The sequence below is a fragment of the Phycomyces blakesleeanus genome, assembly GCF_001638985.1.
Source record: "Phycomyces blakesleeanus NRRL 1555(-) unplaced genomic scaffold PHYBLscaffold_28, whole genome shotgun sequence".
Taxonomy (NCBI): Eukaryota; Fungi; Mucoromycota; class Mucoromycetes; order Mucorales; family Phycomycetaceae; genus Phycomyces; species Phycomyces blakesleeanus.
The window spans coordinates 488,741-512,772 of NW_017265161.1; the positions used below are offsets into that span (position 1 = coordinate 488,741).

At 37.8% G+C, this 24,032-nt stretch overlaps 5 protein-coding genes across 5 annotated transcripts; 2 read left to right on the top strand and 3 right to left on the bottom strand.

The window, feature by feature from the left end:
* Positions 1-1,246: 1,246 nt before the first annotated feature.
* On the bottom strand, positions 1,247-2,618 carry PHYBLDRAFT_160363 (hypothetical protein). Its single transcript, XM_018434171.1, has 4 exons — positions 2,534-2,618; positions 2,284-2,315; positions 1,929-2,039; positions 1,247-1,633 (listed from the first exon to the last, which is right to left on the bottom strand). Exons 1-4 carry the CDS (start codon positions 2,534-2,536, stop codon positions 1,546-1,548), a joined length of 234 nt encoding a protein of 77 aa, XP_018285757.1. The 5' UTR covers positions 2,537-2,618; the 3' UTR covers positions 1,247-1,545.
* A 6,794-nt stretch (positions 2,619-9,412) lies between these two features.
* PHYBLDRAFT_73927 (hypothetical protein) lies at positions 9,413-13,923 on the top strand (the record flags this gene model as incomplete). The annotated part of the gene is made up of 5 exons (XM_018442947.1): positions 9,413-9,550; positions 9,644-9,765; positions 9,847-9,987; positions 10,155-10,453; positions 13,827-13,923. Coding segments are annotated over 5 exons (797 nt in total), but the record flags the coding sequence as incomplete, so codon positions are not given.
* A 2,666-nt stretch (positions 13,924-16,589) lies between these two features.
* On the bottom strand, positions 16,590-17,855 carry PHYBLDRAFT_73929 (hypothetical protein; the record flags this gene model as incomplete). Its single annotated transcript, XM_018442948.1, has 3 exons — positions 16,590-16,903; positions 17,038-17,096; positions 17,149-17,855. 3 exons carry the CDS (start codon positions 17,853-17,855, stop codon positions 16,590-16,592), a joined length of 1,080 nt encoding a protein of 359 aa, XP_018285759.1.
* Positions 17,856-18,947: 1,092 nt separating this feature from the next.
* On the top strand, positions 18,948-19,442 carry PHYBLDRAFT_72130 (hypothetical protein; the record flags this gene model as incomplete). The annotated part of the gene is made up of 3 exons (XM_018442600.1): positions 18,948-19,117; positions 19,174-19,213; positions 19,242-19,442. 3 exons carry the CDS (start codon positions 18,948-18,950, stop codon positions 19,440-19,442), a joined length of 411 nt encoding a protein of 136 aa, XP_018285760.1.
* A 1,282-nt stretch (positions 19,443-20,724) lies between these two features.
* Positions 20,725-21,657, bottom strand: PHYBLDRAFT_151248 (CCHC-type zinc finger transcription factor; the record flags this gene model as incomplete). Its single annotated transcript, XM_018432634.1, has 2 exons — positions 20,725-21,186; positions 21,280-21,657. The coding sequence occupies 2 exons, from the start codon at positions 21,655-21,657 to the stop codon at positions 20,725-20,727; spliced, it is 840 nt and encodes a 279-aa protein (XP_018285761.1).
* Positions 21,658-24,032: the final 2,375 nt, after the last annotated feature.

The following is a 24,032-nucleotide window of genomic DNA, read 5'->3' on the forward strand; positions in this document are numbered from 1 at the left end:
ATATAATATATATAAAAGAGAGGGCGGGAATTATAAATTAACGCGCAAGGCTATTTTATCACTATGTAATTCACATGAAAAACGTCATGGCGTGATGGCTTCCGACTTTCTGTTTGTTGAATATTTTGTGTTGAATTGAGAAAGTCGATTGGATTTTGTTGAATGAATTGAAGCAGAAATGTTACATAGTTTTTGCCAAATTCATCCTAGAATTATTTCTTTATAAAAATATGCAAACAACTTAAAAGAGGGGGGTTCAAAGACATGAATACTTTATATTATATAATAATAATTTTCTTTATTTCTCGGTAATTGAGAAACAGCCCTAAGAGAAATTAATAAGGAATAAAGAAAAAAGTCGAGAAATTACTAGAAAACTAGTTTTTTTTTTAGAGATTATTAGTTGGGTCAACTCAGCCTTTATGAGGAGATTGAGGGTTACAATTGGGATCATTGTCAGTCTAATGTCTCTTCATCAATCATCAAACTGGATACATGATGACAGAGTTGAATGAAATACTCCGAGATAAATAAGAGTATAACACACATTTATACCAGAACAGTGTTAACGGCTTATTCTTGATAGAAACAACGTAAAGAAAATGAATATTATTTGGTAATAGACAATACTCCGCCATACACAGGCCTACAGCAGTAAAGGGACCCGTGTAATAGTAAAGACTACAGATGCGCTTGCCTTTTCCACCATACTCGCCTTTGTTTTGGTCAAAACTAAAATATGGTGTTAAAAGAAAGACATTTGAAACCAGCAAGACTTACAGGTCCAGAATAATGAAATTCCTGCTTCCAAAATAAATAAGAAATATTATAAAGGGTTCAATTTTTTTTTTTGCAAAGACCCCCCCCCCCCCCCCCCCTGCTAGGATAATGACTTTTTTGGAATAATATTTTATTTAATTTGTATTATCGCCGGGTTTTTCTCTGGAAACTTTGGCTTTGTATCTCTTTTCTATTGTACTTCTTGTTCATTTTCATTTATATTTTTCAAAGGCAGCACATTGTATTTGCACAAGAACGAAAATCAATAAATTACAAAAAAGTAAATTATCTATTGTTTTATATTTTTGGCTTCTTTATTGTAAAGCAGTCTCTTTATTATCAGTATCAAGTTTCATGATAGCCTTTTGTTTAATGTCTATACAAGTCCATAATACCTGACTACCTATCAGTTTACCTCTCAGATACACCACATTAACAACCACCCGCAGATATACACACATTCTTTGGTTATCATGTCTTAATATTGTATTATATTATATTATATATACTATATATATATAATTTGGTTCTTTAGATGTATTTGAAGGAATTGGGTAAAAAAACAAACAAACAAGCTGGTGCTTCATCTTTTTCTTTTTTGTTGTAAAAGTGATTGTGGATTTGGATTTGGATTTGGATTTGGAGAGGGTTGGATCGGTGTATGTATATATAAAGGTGTCCTTTTTTTTTAATATCTTCATCTTCATCTTTACTGTGGAATTTGGCATTTGGAATTTGGCATTTGAAATTTGTCAATTGGTTTGCTTAATTGCGCAAGAACTTGCCAACGATGTGAAGACCGAATACAGAGGCAATGAAAGCGAGTGAAAGAACAAGGACAACAACAGGATCACTATAAACCATACATATCGAATTGTCTCGTTAAGTTTATATTTTTGATCATTTCTCTCGTGCTCTTTAAACCAATAACTCACTCTATTCCTCTACCCGTCTACCTTTCTATTCCTCCAGCTCTCTTCTAAAACAAACACACGCGCAGACACTAGCCCTAGCACACGCGCACACTCATTCCTTTATGTATGTATTTAACCCAGAAATGCTTCTAATGCCCTGATTTGTCCTCCACATTATCCAATATCGCTATGTTTTGGGTACTGTTCATTCCAACGTATAATCATGTTACTTACGCGCGAAGTCCGGGAGAGTCGTCCGAGTAAATGCGCATCATGCTCGATGTGCTTCCACCAGGAACACCACCTCTGGGTGTGCTAGTGTTGGAACGCGAGGTAACGCGCTTTCTAAAAATATGAAACGCCAAAGAAAGAAAGAAAACATAAAATGCAATTCAGGTAAGAGATGCGTAATTATTATTGTATTTAAGAAAGTTAATTCAATTAAAAAAAATAGGTCTTAATTAACCTCATCATCTCATCATCTAACTTTTATTCTCTATTTTATATTACAAGCGAATGTAATGGAATTCACCATCGATTTAAGGAGTAATAGTATATATGTAATTTATTTTAAAAAAAATGTTCTTACCGGATGGTGCCCTTGGGTGTAGATGAATCAGCCTAAGAGAAAGAAAAAAAAACAATAATAGCAATAGGCAGATGAGTTGATGATGGCAATGGTAATAAAAGAGTTGAGTATTGGGAATCGAGTACTGAATAATATTTTAATTTAACAGTATGCTTTCAATGTCAGGAGAAACAAAGTGAGAGATACTACTTTAACATGTATACAACAGAGTGTTCTTTTATTTGATGTCCTGGTATATAGCTCTACTCACCATGCTTATTTAGATGAGGAAGGTAGTTAGAAGATGTATTTATATATTTAAAAGAAGAAGACAGCACTTTTTCTTTCTTTCTTTCCTTTAATTTTTTTTTGTAGAACAGGGCAGGTCCAATAAAATAAATCTTTGGCTTGCTATTCGAGGTGCACACCTTTGATTGGTCAGAAATGTCCAGCACTTCTCCTGCCGCAACGTCACAAAAGCTTACTTGATAAAAAAAAAGAAAAGAAATTAATAAAATAAGACATATATAAATAAATAGATGGATAAATAAATAAATATGCTTGTATGTATTTATTTTAAAGGATATTAACAAGCAATATATCCTTAATAGCCCAATGCACTAACATTCTGGTCACTAATAAGCTTGTATATATCACTAACCTTTGGACTAGATTCACGGCTATTGTTATCATAATACAGTATTTGTAGTACAAAATATACGAATCCTTAAGAAATTAATGTGCAATGTATATCTGTGTATATACAGACCAATTAGTCAATTAACTAAAATATATTAGATCAATAGATGTGTTGCTTGGGATCGAAGCAAAATGAATAATTACCATAGGGTTAATACAAAATATCGACTTCATATCTTTTACAAAAACAGATATGTCATGGCTTGCAAGTGTGTATGTTACAAGAGAAGTAAATCAATCAATCAAAGATCAAAATAAAATAAAGTAAAATAAATGCGTACCCCCTTGAGTACAAGGCAGACGAAAGATCGTACTTTCCTCATTTCTTTTACCTGGCACGCATTTAGTCTTATGTCTATAAAGACAAAAATTCACTATCCACCCTATGTGTACATTTGGATCCTTTGCCGATTTAAAGCTGCAGATTCAATACATATACGCCATAAACTTCTTTAAAGAAGTAGAAAGAAGTTGAAGCACCATACGCCACATAATTATATAGACGATAGCCTAAGATAATAGCAAGTTCGGAATTTTTTGTTTTTGTTTTATATGTATATATATATTATTCCAATTGACTTGTAAAGATTTACAGGTCATTAAAAATGTTTAAATGTAAATACAAAATTTTACAAATAATTTAATTTAATTTTCTTACTTGTTGTTTATTGTCAATTTTTAAAAGTACAATAATATTTGTATATTTTGTATATTACTACTATTACTATTAGTATTACTATTTAGCAAGAAGAGGAAGAAGAAGAAGAGGAAGAAGAAAATAATGGTATACATATCAATATATCAATATATCAATATATCAATATATCTATACATAATTGAGAAACAATAAGAATACAAACCTTTTTCTTGACTTTATTAATAACATAATCCTGTCTATCTATATATCTATCTACCTATATACACACATACATGTACATAATTACAGTTACGGTGGACTGTACTTAATCAAAGCGATGTTGTAGAAAGTCGAAATGAAGCAGAACTTAAAGTAACGTGTCTTGACCAAATCTCATCAATAAAAGAAATGAACAAACACCTTTGAATACTAGTATAATCACCATTATACACACTTCATTGCCTTTATATATATATATATACATGTACAAATCTTTATTCTCAATTTAGGTTGAGAAACTTGTTCGAACCTACAATCGAGCTCTCTTATTACATCAGACCAAACAACATGAAGAAGCCAAACAACTATACCAAGAAATCTTGGCCAATGATATGAAAAGTTTGGAATCTCTCAAAGTAAGATTCAAAATCACATCATTGAAATTTACAATCTCAAACACGCAACACAATGCACCCACCCACATTCACTCAATTAAATTACAGTAATACATACATATGTGTGTGTATGTGGGTGGGTAGGTGGGTGTACATATGAAAAACACATAAGATATACAAATGAAATAAACAATTTACCTAAACTCTCTATCTCTATTTTTATCTATCTATATATCTCTTTCTCTGCATGCTGTGCGTATATATCTTTTTACCTTAAGGATGAACTCCGGACAGAGGCAGGTCGAAAGCTATTAGAAAAGGATTTACCTTACCTGGCCTGCAAAAACTATGCAGAGATCCTAGAAGGAGAATACAACGCATCCAATCCAAAAGAAAGTTCAATAGGCAAGAAAGCCATCAAACATTACTTAAAGGTTTGTGTGTTAAGAGATATATAGATAGATAAATCGGAGAAGTATCAAATTGGGTAATTATGTTTATATATATATATATATATATATATTTGCCAGGCTTTGGATACGGACCCAACAGACCCGACAGTTTGGTGCAAAGTAGGAGCCCTGTCGCTCAAATTGGATTGTGAAAAAGTAGCACTAGCAGCGTATCAGAGAGGATTGTCTGCTACACTAATGTTCCCAAAGATCATCGAATTTTCTGTCATTGATGGAGTCAAGCCATTTGTATTTGACAACATTAACAAAGTATTCTTGGAAAAGATCCAGTCCGGTTGCATATCTCCAAGTCAGTGGAGATGTCTAGATGGTATTTGTACTGTAAGTGCATTAACATAATATATAGTATACTGATACATACATACATGTGGGATAGTTTGGGTGTCATACTTATCTAACCTTTTATTATTATTTTTATTATGAATATATATATATATATACATTCGCTAATAAGGTGGCTTTCAAAATTGGCGATACCTTTGAATGCACATTCTATATCGACTCTATTCTTCAAAGATATCCACATTGGTCAGTTGGAAAGCAACTTCGAGAAGAGCTCAACAAAGAAAGAAATATGGATATATATACCAATCAAGCCAACAACAACAACAACGATAAAGATGACGAGCTCATGCCTTTAGCCCCACAGCTGGCTTCAGTATCATTACAAAAATCAACTTGGCCAGAACTTACAAAAAAGCTTCTTGGGCTGTATCACGAAACAAGCATACTAAAAAAGTATGCACATTATTAGTACTAGTAATAGTACCAGGAATGGCACTATCGGCTTCAATTCAATTCATCTGGGATCAAAACAAAGATGATATTGCAATAGCCATATTAACATTTAATTTCCCACCTTTCCTTCTTTCTTTATTTCTTCTTGTGTATGTATGTACCTATGTGTAATGGAAAAAATGATATGCACAGACCAGAAAACACCGACATTGACACATACAAACGAGGATTCATCTACAACAAAAAAGTTCAAGTCAATGTGGACCGAAAGGAATCCGTTGTTTTTGATGTACCCGAACAAGCGCCACATTTAAATGTTCAGACAAACGATAGCCTGACTGACAAGTCTATGCAAAAAGAAGATGCTTCTTCTGCTTCTTCTGCTTCTTCTGCTCCTCTTTCTATTAATATCCCGCTTCCATACGTTCCTGCTGAAAATGCCACCGAAGGACCTATAATCATCGATCTAGTTTCTCCTACATTGTCCGCAACCGATGCTATGAGCACAGACGAGAAAGACCTAAAACATAAAGCAGATGATACACCCAATGAACCGGAAGAAGAGCCTGAAGAAGAGCCTGAAGAAGAACCTGAAGAAGAACCCGAGGAGGAGCCTGAAGAGAAAAGAGCAACACTAAGGTAAATCGATCACAATAAATAACAATCTGTAGATAGCTGTAAGAGTAATAAGAATATTACATATAAGCATACGCACACACGCACGAGTATATGAATCTATAGCTATATATATATGCGCGATTGTGTATTTATTTTGCTTTGGCTTTATTATTTGATGTAATTAGAGCATCTAAACGCCAGCAACAAAAGATCGAGCTCGAGAAAAACGCGAGAATAAAAATGATGGGAGAAGAACAGATGTTTGTCACCAAGGCCAGACAAGTATTGAACACGATTTGGATGAAAGACAGCCTTCCTCCTATCAATCTAGTCCACCTTGACGAAAACGATGCAAGTTTGAGTACACAAACCGACATTGATGCAAAGATGGATGGACGTACCTCATACGAACCATGTCCTTATCAACGATCTGATGCTGAAGAGCACGCAAACAGTAACGATAGTAGCAAAAATATCAACCACACCAATACCAACAGTAACCACGACATCCACAATAGTGGTAGTAAGAGTAACACTAGTGATGCCAATGACGATGAAGAGACTATGAGTTTGTTCTGGACTTGGTTTGATGCAAAGGTTTCTGAATTGGATAGCACATATTACTGGGGTATGGAAGCAAATCAGACAAGGTAAATTATACTTCTTTTTGTTTTGGTTTTTCTTGAATATAATAATAATAGCAATACTACGATCAAGGTCAAAGACACGTACAAGTGGAAATCCCAACGTTCGAAAATGCGGAACATTTCAGAAAGCGTCTATTGAATCACCTGGCGCTCTGCTAAACCAGCATGCAATTCAATCCGATCTCTTAAACTTTGTCGACGGCCTCAATACAGAAAATTCTGGCTCGATGGATAGCCTTTGCAAGTTAGCCATACACTTACTCAAACTAGATTCCCAAGAAGAATACAACGAAGGCTTTGATGAAAATATTATAAAACCCATGGTTGACATCCTGATTACTCTTGAACGCAATATATTCTGTGTATTTTCTTTTGAAATAACAAACGTGGATGTAAGTTGCACACACAAATGATAAATATATAAAGCGATATTAATCTTCTCTCTTTCTCTCTTTATTCATATATTTCATCCTTTTCCTCTTCCTATTATTACTATTACCAACCATTTAATCTTAGTCTGTTCTGAGAATCTGCGAGAGTCTAGTAGACCAACTTATCGCCAAAACTATAACAAACAGTCGGTCCAAGCTTTCTCTTTTGCGGTCTAAAGGTGCTGCAAAACAAGAAGCAACGTTGCATGAAATGGCACAGCTGTGTCACACATGGATAGGGTTTTCAGAACAATTCATTCGAGGCCTTGAGGTTCCTTTTGTCCAAAAGCAAAAAAGTATATCAGACTCTGAATACATTTTAGGATTTGAAGGTACACAACGACTGCTTCGGCTTTTGTTTGCCCGAGGAAAACTAGCAGAGTGTCAGGGTAACATCGAGGACGCTTCTCAGCTCTACGAGCAGTGTAAGTCTATCTTGCTCGAATGTACAAAGCATAACACACACATGCATGTTTCGATTCCAATAAGGTGGTGAGTAAAGATATATATATAAGTATAGTACATACATACATATATTTAATTGTATTTGTATCTTTGCTAGTCAATATGATAACTGTATCAGCTTGGAGAGTATTCAACAAAAGTTATCTGATCAGCAAACAAGTGAATATGTAACCACGACATCAAAAATGCTGGAAAACAAGGACTATAATGGAGTTATTGGTCTCTTGAAAGATTATGTAACAGAGCCTCAAGAAGACACATCAAGATCCAATCCAACTGAGATTTGTGAGATTCTTCTAATGCTCGGAAAGGTATATATATATATGTGCATACAGCAGCAAAAAAAGGACAATCTTAACGTGTATATATATATTCTTCACTTTGCTTCTTTTTATTCTCTCAGGCATATGTCAAAAATGGAGAATTTACAAAGGCTTGGGACTGCTATGCCCGAACATTAGAACTTGCAGTTGATAATATTGTAGCTTATGGAAGTTTGCATACTACTTTGGAAAGCTTACTCCCAAAAGAAGAGGACACCGAGTTCTTTGAATTACTCAAAATGGTATAATTATGTTCTTGTTTTTCTTTGTTTCCTATTACTAAAAAAAAATCAAATAATTCAAGAAGCAATGTCAAGAAAACAAAAACTTAGTATTTATCAACTGATTTTGTACAAACACTTATTTGCTCTGTTCTTGGATCTATAGATTAATTCTTCAGTTAAGAAACTTGCCGAACTTGCTTTTCAGAAAGATATAAATGGTACTTTAACAAAACACAAACAAAAAACTTAAACGCATACACACATACACATATGTATACGTGTGTAAATGAGGATGGTTCATTCAACTCTATAATGTATTGTATTATATTTATCGATCAAGCTAACATAATTTAAATGATAGACTCAATGTGGCGGTCAATAGAATTGAGTCCTTCGTTCAAGAAAGCTCTCGTTACCGTTATTCAGATGACAATACTTTATGTCTATCGCCACTCCGATTTTATTGCTCTGATCAGCCGCTATGAAACCCCCGAGTCGGTTCCGCATTCTCCTTCATCAATTACAAAGGCAAATCCATTCAATGATACTGTCATGCAAGTATGGGTGCTTTTGTCAATCCTAATGCATGTCGAGCTTGAAAATATACCGGTATACGAAGCAGAACTTGCAACGTCCCTGAGTACACTATTGAAAGACCTACACGAAGAGCTAGGCGAGCGTGAAATATGTGGAGCTGGTGATGGTAATAACAATAACAATATAAATAATAATACTAAAAGGGTCAAAAGAAATAGAAATAGAAATACTCACTTGCACTTGTTTAAATCGAAACGTTAGGAATATTCCTCAAACATCTCCTTAAAGCTTTACCGAAATCCGAAGATGCTGAAGAGTGTGCTAGTTTATACCAATGTTATCATTGTCTGTATGGATTATTATTAGCTGTAAGTAATATATATATATATATATATATATTAACACACAAAACATATACAGACACATTTGGTTTGTATACTTACTTACTTGCAATGATTTATTTATTCACAGCCGGATTCTGAAAATATCCAAGACCACAATGCTGTTCACAAAGATATCGATCAAAAGTCAGCAGAGTCACTTTTCGATCTTGTTAAAGACGCTGCATTAGAAAAGCTGAACCGTAATGTACCCTTGAAAAATGATGTAAAGATTGCAATCGATATCTTGTTTGAGCTTTTCAATGTAATTCCAAGCAACGCATGTAAGTATATACACATATATATATATTACTTTTACACAATTTATTCTTCAAACACAATCTAACATTATACGTATATATAGTTCGGGCCCAATTTAATGCTCGCATCGTGAACAACTATTTGTCTGGAAACATTGTACCGAAACCTTCAGTTGAAGAATTGATAGAAACAGCACGCTTACCTACACGCCCTGACAGCCCAGAGATAAGTCATATATCACGTAAGTCGATATCCTTGCTATTTTTCTTCTATCTCTTTGAATATATAAATATATATTTACATAGTATGTTTGATTTTTTTCTTTGGTTTTTAGCTGTGTACTTTAAAATATTTTGGATAAGAGGGAGAACACTGCGAATCAATACCAAAAACAGAGCAAAGTCAAACCTTGAAAGATCAATCGATGATTTGAAAGAGGCGATTGTATTATTCACTGTAAGTAGAATATGCTTACTATAGGATTTTTAATTTAGTGTTCTTATATATATGTGTGTACATATATGTACGTGTCTGTAGAATCATATATATCTGTGTCCAAATGACTTTTATGGGTGGTATGATCTTGCTCTATGCTTCTCACAACTCGCAGAAGAAATCCTGGTATACAGTACTGCCAGACTTCCGTCGTATAAGAATGAGATTGCTCAATATCAAAAGGTATTGAATCACTAGACATTTAGTTTAATTTTATATAGCACTTGTTTATGCGTATGCGTTTATGCACCATTGTATTTTCTTAACCATTCATTTCTCTCTCTCTCTCTCTTTCTTGGTGTTCCTTTCTTTATTTTTTATGATGCTAAATAAAAAAAAAAACAATGTAGAAAGCTTTCTTAGCCTTTGTGAGAGCATGGTACCTTGCAAACGAATATAATCTCAAATTTTCCGATTCGACATTATTTGAACTCTATGCCCACTTTGGGGAATTAGTTTTCAGTATGACTGGGTCTCCGATGAATATGGAAGCATTCAAGACCACAAGTGTTTCGAGATTCACGTTGGCTGATGGAAAAGTTCGGATTGTTGCAGATCCTGAAATGGGAAAAAAACTAGCATACAAACTGGTAATCAAATTGTTTTCCAAAGCACTCAAATACGATTCACCGGACGACTCACACTGGAAGTAAGTTTTTTTCATCAATTATTTTGTCAAAAAAAGAAATACAGAAACTCAAATTAAATCTTTTTTGTGTATGTAATTATTGATATTGATATTTGGCGTGCATTTGGCTTTCTCTCTTTGTTTTTAGGTGTCATTATATGATTGGAAAGTGCTCTAGTAAGCTAGAGTTACGACCTCAGGCAAGTTATCTATAATACACGATACGATACGATATATATATATATATATAGTGTGGCAATACTTGTACAAATACACAGTATTTTTCTTCCTAGGACTAATGTATCTTAATAGGAGGTTTTGGGGCATTATCGATTGGCTTGTAACCATGCAATCTCACGACCAAGACAGCAGGAAAATGTGGAAAGTACCCGAGAAGCTATCTACACACTCTGTTCAGCATTAGCGAAATATTTATATACTGAAAAAATCCAGGTAAATGAAATTTTATCTTTTAAATATTTTATTTTAACTGTTTTGCTTTTGAAATATATATATTCTAGGCACAAGATGTTGAAAAATACTTTTCTGGTATACCATCTCTCTTGGCTAATAATTCGCTTTTCGATGAGATATCAGCTTCTTCTTCAAATTACTTTGACGGTATTTGCTCAATTGTTTCTCGGGCGACTCCAACTCCTGTATATCAGCTTCCATTTGGCTCTGAGTCCACTGAAGATATTTCTGCAGCAGAACTTGAACACCAGTACACGTGTCTAAAGAAACTGTCGGTAGAGAAGATCATGGCGTACAAGATTATATATGACAGATTAACAGAGCTCAGGAGAATTGACAAGCGATCTCTGCATCACCGTCCGATCTTTAGGGTAAGAAAAAAAAACAAACAAAAAAACAATAAAAGAACTGACGACCCAATATACATGGATAATATAAATTTCTTTATATTTAAAACAACAAATATATTGAAAATGACATAAAAACTATTAGCAAGCGTGTATAAACTTTTACATTCTTGGAAATGCAAGACAAGCAAAAAAGGATATGCTCTCTCTCTTCAATTTCCGTTCAAATACAAAGCTTCTTGTGAATATTTGGAAATCAGACTATGAAAGGTAACAAAGAAAAAAAATATAAAGAAAAAATTTCTGTAGTCCATAAATATTAATAAGTTGAATTAGGCCAGGAAAACATTACGAATATATTTGCGAGTATACTTTATTCCTCATCAAGATTGCCAAGGCCTCGAAAGATGTGGAGTGCCTAGATTTGTTAGCAAAGAAGTTAAACAAATCTCAAGATATTTTAGCCACTGACAAAGAAAAATATCTTAAAACTTGCAATTCATTTTTAATTGATTTAACACAAGAATAAAGATTAAAAATTGACATGTAGCAAAAATTCATAGTTATATATACATAATAAGGAGAACCTCCCCCCGATTATGTAATGTCTTTTTTTGTATTTTTTTTGTAGGTGGAGATGTAGTACCTCACATTTTTATTGCTCAGACGTCGGGGTGAAAGGCTGCACAATTAGTTTTAGGGGCTTAGGCAAATTCTAAGCTAGAAGACAGGAAAAGGGAGATGAAGTTTAAAGGGATAACGAAGGTAGTGAATTTATAAGAGAGAGATAGTGTGTATTAATCTTCTAATTCATTCTGAAAAACGTTGATAAGCTTATTAGCCAGGGCGGTGGAAACACTGGAAGAGAACGGAACATCATCGAAGACTTTTCTCCAATGACATTGCCAGTTGGCCAATATAATTCCGATCACAACCCGGTATGGGGAGACCTGAAGCATTGCCGTCCGAATTGGGAAAACTAGTGAAAAGATACTCTGGGTTAAATTCAGAAGAGTTGGGCTATGCCCAAAGAATTTTTTTCATACATCAAGCCAAGTGCTATATTTGTTGGGGCAGAGAAACAGGAAGTGGTTAACATTATCTGGGGCTTCGTGACAGATCGGGCATATGGGTGATGGATGCGTGGTAGGAATAATCTGATGAAGATTAGCTTTACAGGAGAGTTTGTTGTGAAGTGCTCTATACCAAATGTTTCGAGCTGTATGAGGAATATTCATTTTCCAGAAGAATTTCCGGTTGGCAGCTGAGAGTTGAGGAAAGAACTGTGGACAAAGCGGGATGGACAAAGCCACCTTGCGGAAAAAAGAGGTAGCGATTGTATTGAGAGTGTATTTGGGCTTTGCCATGACGGCTGTGAAAGGAATAACTGAAATCTCACCAGGACCCACTACACCGCCTGCCAAAGTGCTGCCCTGCGTGCAATTGTCAAACATAAAGTCATGGCGGAGAATTTGCCCTGCCCAATGGGCTCTGTGAAACCGAGCTACTAATCGAGGTTTCATGATGACTTCGTCTTGACTCTTATGTTGGAGACATTGCCCAACTTCGTCAAAAACAAAAGCATTAGATGTCTTCAATTTGGCTAGCCCTTTGGTGTGGACGTAGTTGCCATCCAACACTCTCCACACTTCGGGCAATGGAAAGGCTAGATACGTGGCAGCTGGCACTGGGCAGGAGATGGAAGGATGAGGAATTTGATCAAAGCTCTTTAGCAGAGTGACCAGAGGGTGTAGACCAGATGTTAGGCATTGCGGCCGAAAAATGGGAAACAAGAATGGCAAAATAGGATCCAATGTCCTGTAAAGATCTTGTAGAACAAAGGAGATATATGCTGTCACAAAAGAAGTGTCCCCACCAAACATTGGATGAAGCCAACGCAGTTGCAATGCTTGTTGTTGTAGCTTAGGATCAAGAATCCCTAATCGACCTGCCTTCTTTGGAGCATTGAGATGGGTGAGTCGTATTGGCAGGAACATCTGGTGCATGAGAAACTCCTGGCCTATGGAACGCACCTTGTCTAAAAAGGATCTTGGCAGAGGAGTTACTCGCAAAACATGCCACAATGTAGCCATTATTAGACAGTTAAGAACGGTGGCCCGTCCAAGTACTGACAAGACTCTTTGGGAATGCATGCAGCAGGAATGTTGTATCTTGCCCAGGAGAAGAGACGAAAATCGATCTCGTTGTGCAAGAGAAGAGAAAAGAGGGAAACCAAGGTATACCACTGGTTTTTCAGAATTTCGGTCGTGTCAATCAATAATGTTATGTCAGTGGAGGGGCTCTACCCAAGACGGTTGGGGAAGTCCAGAGAGCGAGAAGGCTGTTGTTTTGGAGAAATTTATTTTTGCATTAGATGCTTTGCTGTACTTATCTAGCCAGTAGTAAAGGCGGTCCAAATCATTGCTATCCCAAAGGAAGACTAAAGCATCATCAGTGTTGTAAATGAGTATTGACTACTGCTGTAATTGAGAATAAGTCTGAAGGAAATAATATAAGGCCTCAGCTATTCCAGTCAAAGGTGTCTACCGATTACTTTATTATTTAACACACAGGTTTAGCATGCATGATAGTGATTATATTTCATATGATGATATCACCATAATATGGGATACATCAGTGGATTATTATAAGCATAATTATAACTCATAAACACATTTACTTTCGATGTTAATACTTCATTGGGACTACACACATTTATATAATTAATCATACATTAATTATCCCAAGATCATGTTGCTCTGATTAAGGCTCAGATAGGATCGATTACCTGACCCCAGTCATATAATTTTCCCAATCCAAAACAATATAAATAGCAGTAGTAGTTCAGTGTAGGAACCTGGTCAAACTTTGATACAAAATCTATCTCAATAAACAAAACCTACACAAGTTCTCACGAATCTTCGTTCCTAATTTCAAATCTTCAATTCTTCCTCTTAAAATCTTCTTCAACTTCAACTACCACAACAATCAGCATATGCCAAAACTTTGGCAGGAGAAAAAAGAGGAAGGGTTAAGCCTAAAGTGTCAGACAGAGAGTATCCACGCACCCTTGGATCATATAGGATTGATCGCAGCAATAGTTCGATAGTCAAGTTGAACAGTACAGGGGACAGAGGGTCGCCTTGACGTAGTCCACGTTGCTGCTGCACTGGGGCAGATAAGAAACCATTGACATTGACCCGAATGGATGTTCCAAAAATCAAGTATAAGGGAAGTAACAAGAACCTCTGGAAATCTAAAATTTGTTAAGACACGGGAGAGAAAATTGGGATGAACCCTATCATAGGCTTTTTCTTGGTCTAGAAGTAGGCTAATCCCAGACGATTTTGTGCGATTGGCATCATCCATAACCAATTTTGTGAGAAGGCCGTTATCAGCAATAAACCGACCATGAAGAAAACCTGTCTGAAATGGATTAATGAGCGATTGTGCGGCAGGAACTATCCGCGTATTTAGCAGTCATGTAAATACTTTGGCATCAGTGTTTATGAGAGAAATAGGTCTCCAATTTGCCAAGTCTGAAAGATTGCCTTTCTTTGGGAGAAGTGTCATGCAAGTGTCTGACCAGCTGGTGGGAAATGCCACCTCCTGGAGAGCATTTTTGTACACTTTCACAATTAAGGACGAGTACAAAAGATGGGTGAAGAGCAGCTTAAGCATCTCATAGGGCAAACCGTCGGTGCCTGAACTGCTTTGTCTTGGTGAGCAGGAAACTCCTTCTTGAATGTCAAGAAGGGTGAAATCCTGAAGGAGTATATCTTGGTCTCTGTTGGAAAGTCGGCATTCTACTAGGAGGTTAGACAACAATTGCTCTGTATTCTCATTGTTAGTCAGTTCTTTTGTGTACAAGCGTGTATAGAAGAATTGTGATGCATCAGTCTTAGTATTATGAGAAGAACATAAAGTCTGTGTTTCCAGGTGAATAAGAGCAGGTATGGCTCGCCAAGATTCTTGTGTAGCTATAGTAGGTTTAAGAAATCCAGCTGCTTTTTCCCCATTCTCTTGCCATATTCTGCCTGCTCTGAGTGAGGCGATACAAGACATTCCTTCCTGTAAGGAAGCTACCTGCATTTCAACAGTAGGTAACAGCATGCACAGTATTTCTATAGCTTTGTAATTATGAAGTATTCGATTCTGGCAACTTTGGAGACAACGTAATTGCCGTTTTTGCCAGGAAGCTTCTTTCTTACCAAATTTTCTAGCTACTGCCTTGATTTTGCCTTTCATCCTTTCCCACTTGTCTTGTGCGGTCATTAGAGAGGACAAAGTAAGGTGTAGGTTGGTGAGAGCATTGTCTATCATGGATCAAAGTTCTGGATTCTGAGCGAGAAAAGGGTTTGCACACCATAAACCAGGTCCACTTAGGCAAGATTCCAGTGTCAGATGTGTGCTTAGAAGAGCATGGTCAGTCCAATCAGGATTGATGAAGTCAATTTGTGACGTATGTGTAGCCCCTGATAGATTATAGGACAAATATATGTAGTCCAGACAGGAGTTAATGTTGCCACAGCAAAAAGTTGGTAGTGGTGCAATTGTGTTGGACTGAATACTGTCAGAGAAGTGGGTAGCAAGGGTGGCCATCCAAGAATAAGGTATGTTGCTAGGTCTAGTACGTGTGGGATGAGTAGAATAGTTGATATCTCCAGCCACAATGACCTGGGGAGAGGTTGTAGAAATGTCTGAAAAGGGTGAAAGTTATTGAAGATTGATATAAAAGGAGAGTTGATGCGCTCTTGTAGCAGATGCATACACTATCAGAACATTAAAAGACTCAAATGTATTATTACTATGTGTTACAGAGGCAGAGAGAGCATGCTTGTCAAGAGAGATAAAGTTTGTAATAAGGATGATATTGGGTGAGAAAAATACAAGTCCACAGTGTGAAGATCAAATGCTATGAAAAGTCTGGAATTCCATGTGAAGTGTGTATTGAATGTTTGGAGAGGCGTGCATTTCTTGCAGGGCAAGAAGTTTAAAAGATTGTAATTGGAGAAATTGTATAAAGTGTTGTCATTTGTCTGTGTCATTTACCTTAGCAAGGCCCCTACAATTGAGAGACCCAAATTTAATTCGTAAATCTTAGGGGGCAGGGGGTTGTTGGATGATGGGAACAGGGTATTACACAAGCTTATAGTGATTTTTGTTTGTATGGAGCGGAGCTCTGGTTTATTGGTGGGACTCTTGTCCAAAAGGCTTAAGAGGCGCCACAACTTGTTTTTGGTTTTTCTATTATTTAAATGTTTTTGGGGATTTTGTTTTTTAAGTTGTAAATGTAATGTAAAAAAAAAATGTAGAAACGAAGAAACACGATGAACTTAGACAGAAAAAGGGCGTTGATCAAGGTTTTCTTCAGATTGTAAATGGGAAAGCAGGGAACTGGCAGTGGTAGTGGCATTAGCGGCAACAAAAGGTGATTGATTGAATATGAAAGCCCAGTGATGTCTCCACAAGGCTAAAAGAACAGAGCCAAGGATTGAGGCAGGATGTGAAGTTGGATCAAGGGGGGGAGGGAAGGAAAACTTGTATAGCACATTGTGAATGTCAGAGAATTGGGGGGAAAAGCCGAAATGCGTGAGCCAGAGTGTGTGCCAGAGAGGAAGCTTGAGTGGGCATGCGTAGAGAAAATGGTCTTGAGAGTCAATTTCCATTCCACACAGCAAACAATTAGGGAAGGGAAATGAGGTGGGAATACGGTTATGCAGCACGGATTGACATGAGATCTTGTGATGAAGCAGCCAGAACCAAATGTTGCGAGAGGCTTACAGAAGGATGAAAGACCAGAGTTGACGCCATTTGATGGTTCGTATGTTGTGTGGTACATCCTAAATAGAAGAAGTGACAACTTCACAGGAGGAACGGAATTGGCATGTAGACAAGCGTTTCCAAGGAAAGGTAGGAGAGAGGGCCGACAGAAGTGTGGAAGGGTCAACCTCAGTGCCCGTGTGAGCCATCAAGTCAGGGAATTGTTCAGTCAAGATACTTTGAGGCAGGCAAGCACGAATGACAAATGCGTGAAGGAAAAGAGAGTGATCATCCACCCGCTGAAGGACTTTGTGGAGGATGCATGGTGAATGAGGAAAGGAAGAAGGTAAGTGGCAAGAAAGGATATCCAAAGTGGTGTTGATCTCATAGGCATCCTGGATCTGGAGGTGACGCCAAGAAGCAGGAAAAGCAGGGAGACCATGTGGAACCACAACTGCAGAGGCGAGAGGAATGTCCAGACAAGTCAGTAGATTTATCACAGTAGAGTCAAAATCGTGAGGCAAGAGATTGCAGGCAGCAAAAAGGTTAAAGAAAGGACTGATATAAGTTCGGAGTCGAGGGTGTCTGAGGTCAGAAAAAATGAAAGGAAGATGGAGATGGACATCAGGTAGATAATGCTGAAGAAGATATAGCAGCCAAGGCAACACCAGACCAGAAGGAGACGAAGCGGATTGGAACAGAGGTCGAAGCCAACGGAGCTGAAGGGCACCTTGTTGCAGTTTTGGATTCAAAACCCCTAAACCGCCCATTTTTGTGGGGAGACATAGAGTGTCAAGTCTAATCGGTGGGAAGCTTTGATGCTGAAGAAAGCGACCCATGAGAGAGCGAACTTTGGTAAAGAACGTGCTGGGAACAGATACAACACGAAGAACGTGCCAGAGCTTTGACAATATAAGAGAGTTTAGGACAGTAGCACGGCCACGGAAGGACAAGGCGTGGGAGAGGTGGATATGTGAAGCTCGCTCTATCTTAGACAAGATTTGTGAGCAGAAGGAGTTGCGTTGGGTGAGGGAGGAGATGATCGGAAAGCCAAGGTAGTGGAGAGGTTCTGGAGAGCGACTATCATGTCAATCGACAATCTGCAAGCTGTGAAGGGTGTCCGCCCAGTGAGGATGAGGTCTGCCTGACAGAGAGAAAGCTTGGGTCTTATGAAGGTTGATGCGTGCATTGGAAGCAGAGGCATAGGTAGCGAGGTGGTGCTGCAATTGGGACATGTCCTGGATCTGTGGGAGGAAAACCAGAAGATCGTTGGCATAAGTGAGTAGCTTTATGGGTGGAGGTGCGGGATGTTCAGGCGTACTTTGGATCTCAAATCCAGTAAACTGAGGGTCGTGTATGAGTTGGCGCAAAAGTGGTTCAAAGGCCAGGTTAAACAGAACAGGGGACATGGGGTCATCCTGTCTGAGTCCACGTGCTTGACAAAGAGGACGAGAGAGAAAACCGTTCACATTAATCTTAAGGTCAGAAGAGAAGAAAAGATTAGTGATGCAGGTTATAATTGAAGCAGGAAAACCGAATTTAACAAGAACTTGTTGAAGATAGTCAGGGTGAACCCGATTGTAAGCCTTTTCCTGGTCCAAGAGAAGACCGATTCCAGAGTGACCAGTAGAATTGGCATGATCCATAACCAGCTTTGTAAGTATACCGTTATCAGCAATGAAGCGACCATGGACAAATCCTGTTTGATACGGAGATACAAGCACTCCAGCAGTTTTGACCATTCGAGTGTTGAGAAGCCAAGTGAAAATCTTGGCATTGGCGTTGATCATAGCAATTGGTCGCCAATTCTTCAGGGATGAGAGATCGCCTTTCTTGGGCAACAGAGAAACACATGTTGTTTGCCAGGATGAAGGGAATTGGCCACTACTAAGAGCATTATTGTACACTTGTGTCAGCAACTGGGAGCAAGAATGGTGATGAAAAATGAGTTGGAGGATCTCATTAGGGAGGCCGTCTGGTCCTGGGCTACTTGTTCATGGAGAGTGAGACACACCTTCTCGTATGTCTTCAATGCAAAGTTCAGCAGTCAGAGAGGAACATACGGTATCAGAGAGGCAGAGATCGTTGGGAAGGTGGCGAAGTAAATCGTCTATGGCTAGTTGATCTATTGGTTCAGATGTATACAGGCCTTTGTAGAAAGAAGTGGCAGCTTCAGTCATGCCATCAGGCTCAGTGTGTAAGTGGTCAGTGATGGGATGGCGTAGTTTGGTGATGTTCTTTCAGGCTTGGCATTCTGCAACTGTTTGCTTGAGGTATTCTGCGGAGATCTCTCCATTCTCTCGCCAATGTTTGCCTGCACGCAGGGCAAGAATTTCCACTCTCTCCAGCTGGACTTGTTGCAACTGTCTTTCAATAATGGGCAATTGGAAGTTTTGGGCGGGTTGTTGTCTGAACTTGTGGATTAACTTGTCACGTTTACTTTGAAGTCTGGCCTCCAGTGTAGTGAGTGTTTGTGTGCGGCGCCTAGTAAAGGACTTAATAAATTTTGTAAGCATATGTTTTAATCTATCCCATTGGTCTTGTGGGGACATATAGGAAGAAAGTAGAAATACGGAGGTAGAAATATAGGCGTCAAATTCAGTGCAAAAAGTGGGGTTGCAGGCAAGACGAGAGTTGGTGCGCCACATTCCCTTTCCTGTTGCATGGTTGGCAGTAAACTTAAAAGTAGTGGCTACTAGACAATGATTGGACCAATTTGGATGTATATAGGACACAGAAGAGGACTGACGGCATGGGGCAAGGTCGGAAGAAGCAAATACATAATCTATGGAGGAGGAGCAAAGTTGTCAGTAGAAGGTTGGGGCAGGGACTTCACCACTCAATGTGACACAATCCACGAAATGGTTAGAAATAAAGTTAAGCCATTTGGGAGGGCCTGGTGAGGGTTAGAAGAAGTAGTGTGGTAGGTATAATTGAAGTCGCCCAAAAGTATGCATGAGGATAGGAGATGAGGAAGTAGTGCTGGAGAGTTGAGAAGAGAGTGGAGGAAAGAAAAGCAGTCCCAGTAGGAAGCTGGGGCATAAACAACGCATATACGGAAAGAGGAAATGGAATTATTAGTATGTATGACTGTAGTAGAGATGCAACGGCCACAAGGGCTGAATAGAGGATTAATGAAAGATAGGTGCAGAGAAAGAGAAACAAGACCGCAGTGCGGAGACCATAAGGAATCTTGGGCATGGAATTGTGTATGGAACATCTGTTGGAGAGGTTCAGTATTGGCATGAGTTTCTTGAAGGGTGAGTAAATCGATCCCACAGGATCGAAGGTGTCTTATAAATAGGGAGCGCGTTTGTGGGTGGTTAGTTTTAGCTAATCCATAGCAATTCATAGATGCAATTTTTATCATAATTATTATTGGGGGATAGTTTTTTCAATACCCTTCATAGGGTCGTCTTCGCAGTTTTTCTCAAAGTATGCCTCCACCTCTGCCAAGTCGTCATCGGTGAGCATGGGATCATCAGCAGAGAGTGTTTCCCTATCAACTAAGTTCGCCTCAAAAGGGAGGGGAGGTGTTTTTGGTGTCTTGGTGCGTGAATCGGCGGGTACAGCTTTGGTGGTGTTGGCGGGGTTGTGTTGAGACCCGGCAGAAGAGAGTGAAGGGTCAAGTAGGGCATAAGGGTTGGCTGTGGTGAAGGAGGGGGGGAGGGTCTTCTTCATATGTGAGCCAGAGTGAGTGACAGTGGGTCAGTTGTGGGTGGCAGTGGTGCGATGGGGGCCATGCGGTTCAGGAACCTTGCAATCCCATTTGTATGAGTTGTTCACTTTGGCAGCATGAGGGCATTTAGAGCGAAAATGGCCGACCTGATGGCAGCCATAGCACGAGTGAGTTTCTTTTAGTTGATTGGGGCAGTTGTCACGGTCATGGCCCATGGTTTGACATAGAGCGCAATGGGCTCCCATATTGAGCCAAGTGGCCAAGAACATTGTGTTATCATCGAAATCCATTTTAAAGCGAAGTGGAAGGAGGGCACCTTCCTCATATGGAGGACGCTCCATATATGCGTGTCCACTTCCATCCATAAACCCAAACAACGTGTTAATGGAGATATCATGCACATAGCCATATTTTGTGAGAGCATTACGAAGTTTGGTATCCAAGGTAGTGTACTCTTGAGAAGGTAATCGGGGGAGCTTTGACAAAGTCAGCTTAAACAATTTGGATTAGCTAGCAATGGCAGAGGAGGCAAGAACAGTTTCGTTGTTGTACCAAAAGCCTACACAACAAGCACAAGCACAAACATCTTTGGAGCTCAAGTGGAGCTCAAAGAGGGTACCAGCTTTATTGGAAGGGTTCAGGCCAAAGATTTCGCCAGGCAAAAAGGACTGGAGCAGAGCATCAAAGAAAACAATGAATTTGGGAGAAGTTTCCAGGGGAGTAGTGTAGTAAACAGAGAACTGGCTAGTACTTTCTCGCCAAGTGTGAGATTTTGTCAGAGGGTCATTAGACCCAAGTACAATGGCATGGCAGAATGTCAGTGCAGTGTTTGTTAGGGCAGTCAAGTAGGTGAGAGGGAGTCCGGGTGTGAGTGTTGTGATAGTGGGTGAATTGTTTGTATGGCTGTTTATGAGGTGTTTCCCTGTGGGGGGGGTGTCCGGTTGTATAGCAGAGGAAGCCATAACAAGCTTATAGTGAGTAGTCTGGCAGATAATTAGAGGTGTGACTACTTTTAACTTGTCTGGCAGACATTCATTGTTTCTGTGTGTCACATGCTGTCCCCCAAAAACCAGTCCCCCCTGTCCCCATCCAGTATAATCACTTGTCTTTATTTACTAAGAAAAATCATGCAAAAGTGGAAGAACATTTGTTCATAACTTTTTATTTTCATTTTTATTTATTTTTAAAAAATTCATAACTCGTTCAAAAAAATAGATAGAAATATAAGAGTAAAATGGTTGGTTTTGTTGATTTTTTCTGCATAAAGTGAGTATTTGTTCGTTTTGTAATATTTTTTGAATCACGTTTAAAGATTGAATTACAAAAGTTCTGTACATTTCATTTGTGAAAGATTGAACAAAAAAACAACAATTTGAAAATATTAGTAAAAATCACTTGCAAATGTTTTATATCAATAGAAAATAATAAAAAACAAGTCAGTAAAAGCTTTAGACTATATTATTATGTAGAAAAGATATTTATTAGCAAAAACAATCTATATTGAATGGTTAAAAATGTGAAAAATATGTATATTTTGCTTGTTTATTCAACTAAAACATAATAAATTAATTTCAAATTTTGGATACAGAGATGTACGTATGGTATTTCAGGTACGAAACAATTGAAATTAATAAATTTGATAATAGAGACGTATAGAAATACAGACTCATACAATAAATGAAAGAAAAAAGTATAAACTCAACTAAATAGAACATCTTTAATGAAAAGTTGTTGTGTTTTTTAAAAACTCTTCTCATTCAAATCTCACAATGTCTCAGCAAATCAATAAAAGTATTCCTAATAAACGAAAAGAGCTTTCAGACTATGAAAAAGGACTTATTATTGGTGGTGCTCTGCATAATATTTCATTGACTGTCATTTCGAAGAAGACAGGCATACCCATGACAACTTTACATAGCACAGTTCAAAGATGGAAACAGAATGGCACACCATTAACAGAAAAACGCCAAGGACATCCATCAATTTTGGGTGAGAGAGATTTAAGCCAGCTTAAACACGAAATGAAGAAAGATTGTAATGCCACACTTGGAGAACTCACAAACGCTATAAGACTCATGATTGACAAGTACATTTCCAAGAATATCATTCGCAAAGCTATTTGTAAGATCAGAATGTCTTCTTGTCATCCTGTATTTAAGCCAAGACTATCCAGAACACATAAAAAAACAATTGTTGTTTGCTAAACGTTGCAAAGAAATCAATCAAAGATGGGATCATGTGATTTAGAGCAATGAGTCTCACTTTATGATTTTTCCAAAGTATAGAAACCTTAGAATTTGGCGCTTTCCTCTGAAGAAGTTGAAGTCTGATTGTATCATGCCTAGAGTACAGTTTGGAGGTGGTTCAGTGATGGTTTGGAGCTGTGTGTGGGCAGGAGGAGTAGGCTTACTAAAACCGATTATTAACAGCCTTGACCAATTTGGCTATATAAACCTTTTGGAAAAAAAGTTGCTCCCATTTTATGGTTACCTAAGTGAAAGACATGACGGGGAGTTTATTTACCAAGAAGACAATGCTTCTTGTCATAAATCAAAACTTGTTGAGAACTGGATAAAAACCCATTATATACCAATAATGGAACGGCCGCCGAATAGCCCAGATCTCAATCCTATTGAGAACCTATGGGCTCATTTGGGTTGGATGATAAGGGCAAGAGTACCAGCTCCAAGAACTATTAAGGAGCTAGACAAGGTTATCCATGAAGAATGGAAGAAAATACCAGCTGCCGTATGCAAGGCCTACTGCATGTCTATGCTAGCTCGCATAGCCCATATGAAGAGAGCCCATGGTGATGTTACCAAATATTAAACTTTCAATAAAAATTATTTTTCTTACTATTTAAAGGTTATATATTCTTATTCCAATAATTTTAAAAGTAGTTTATTAAGTAAAAGTAGACAAACAATGAAGAGAGAGTTAAGGATATTATTTTTTCACTTTGGTGGAAGCTAAAATTTTCTTTTATTTAATTGATAAGACTGTAGAGTATAGTTTCAAACGGACTCCAGAGTTGATGGTCATAATTGCAGAGAGAGAAAGATGAAAGTTTCAGGAAGTTGTTCAGAGATATCCTTGTGAGTATAATTGGATTCACCAATTCATTGAAATCTACCAAGCAGTTCAGATAGCCGTGGATTGCTAGTTGCTCCACTAAGTTGCCTGGGTTTTTTCCACTGAAGACCTTACTTTTCATTAACTTAGAATTGTGGTTGAGATATTTGGGATTGTTTATGGGTTAGTATCTCAATAATGAGAAAAGTAGATACTGTGAGAGTGTTATTTATTAAAGAGACAAAAATAATATTGTTTGTATCTG

Coding starts and splice junctions, on each gene's coding strand:
- PHYBLDRAFT_160363 (XM_018434171.1), bottom strand. Junction 2,040..2,283: donor ACACCCAAGGGCACCATCCG/GTAAGAACATTT, acceptor TCATATTTTTAG/AAAGCGCGTTACCTCGCGTT. Junction 1,634..1,928: donor GACTCTCCCGGACTTCGCGC/GTAAGTAACATG, acceptor TATGGTTTATAG/TGATCCTGTTGTTGTCCTTG.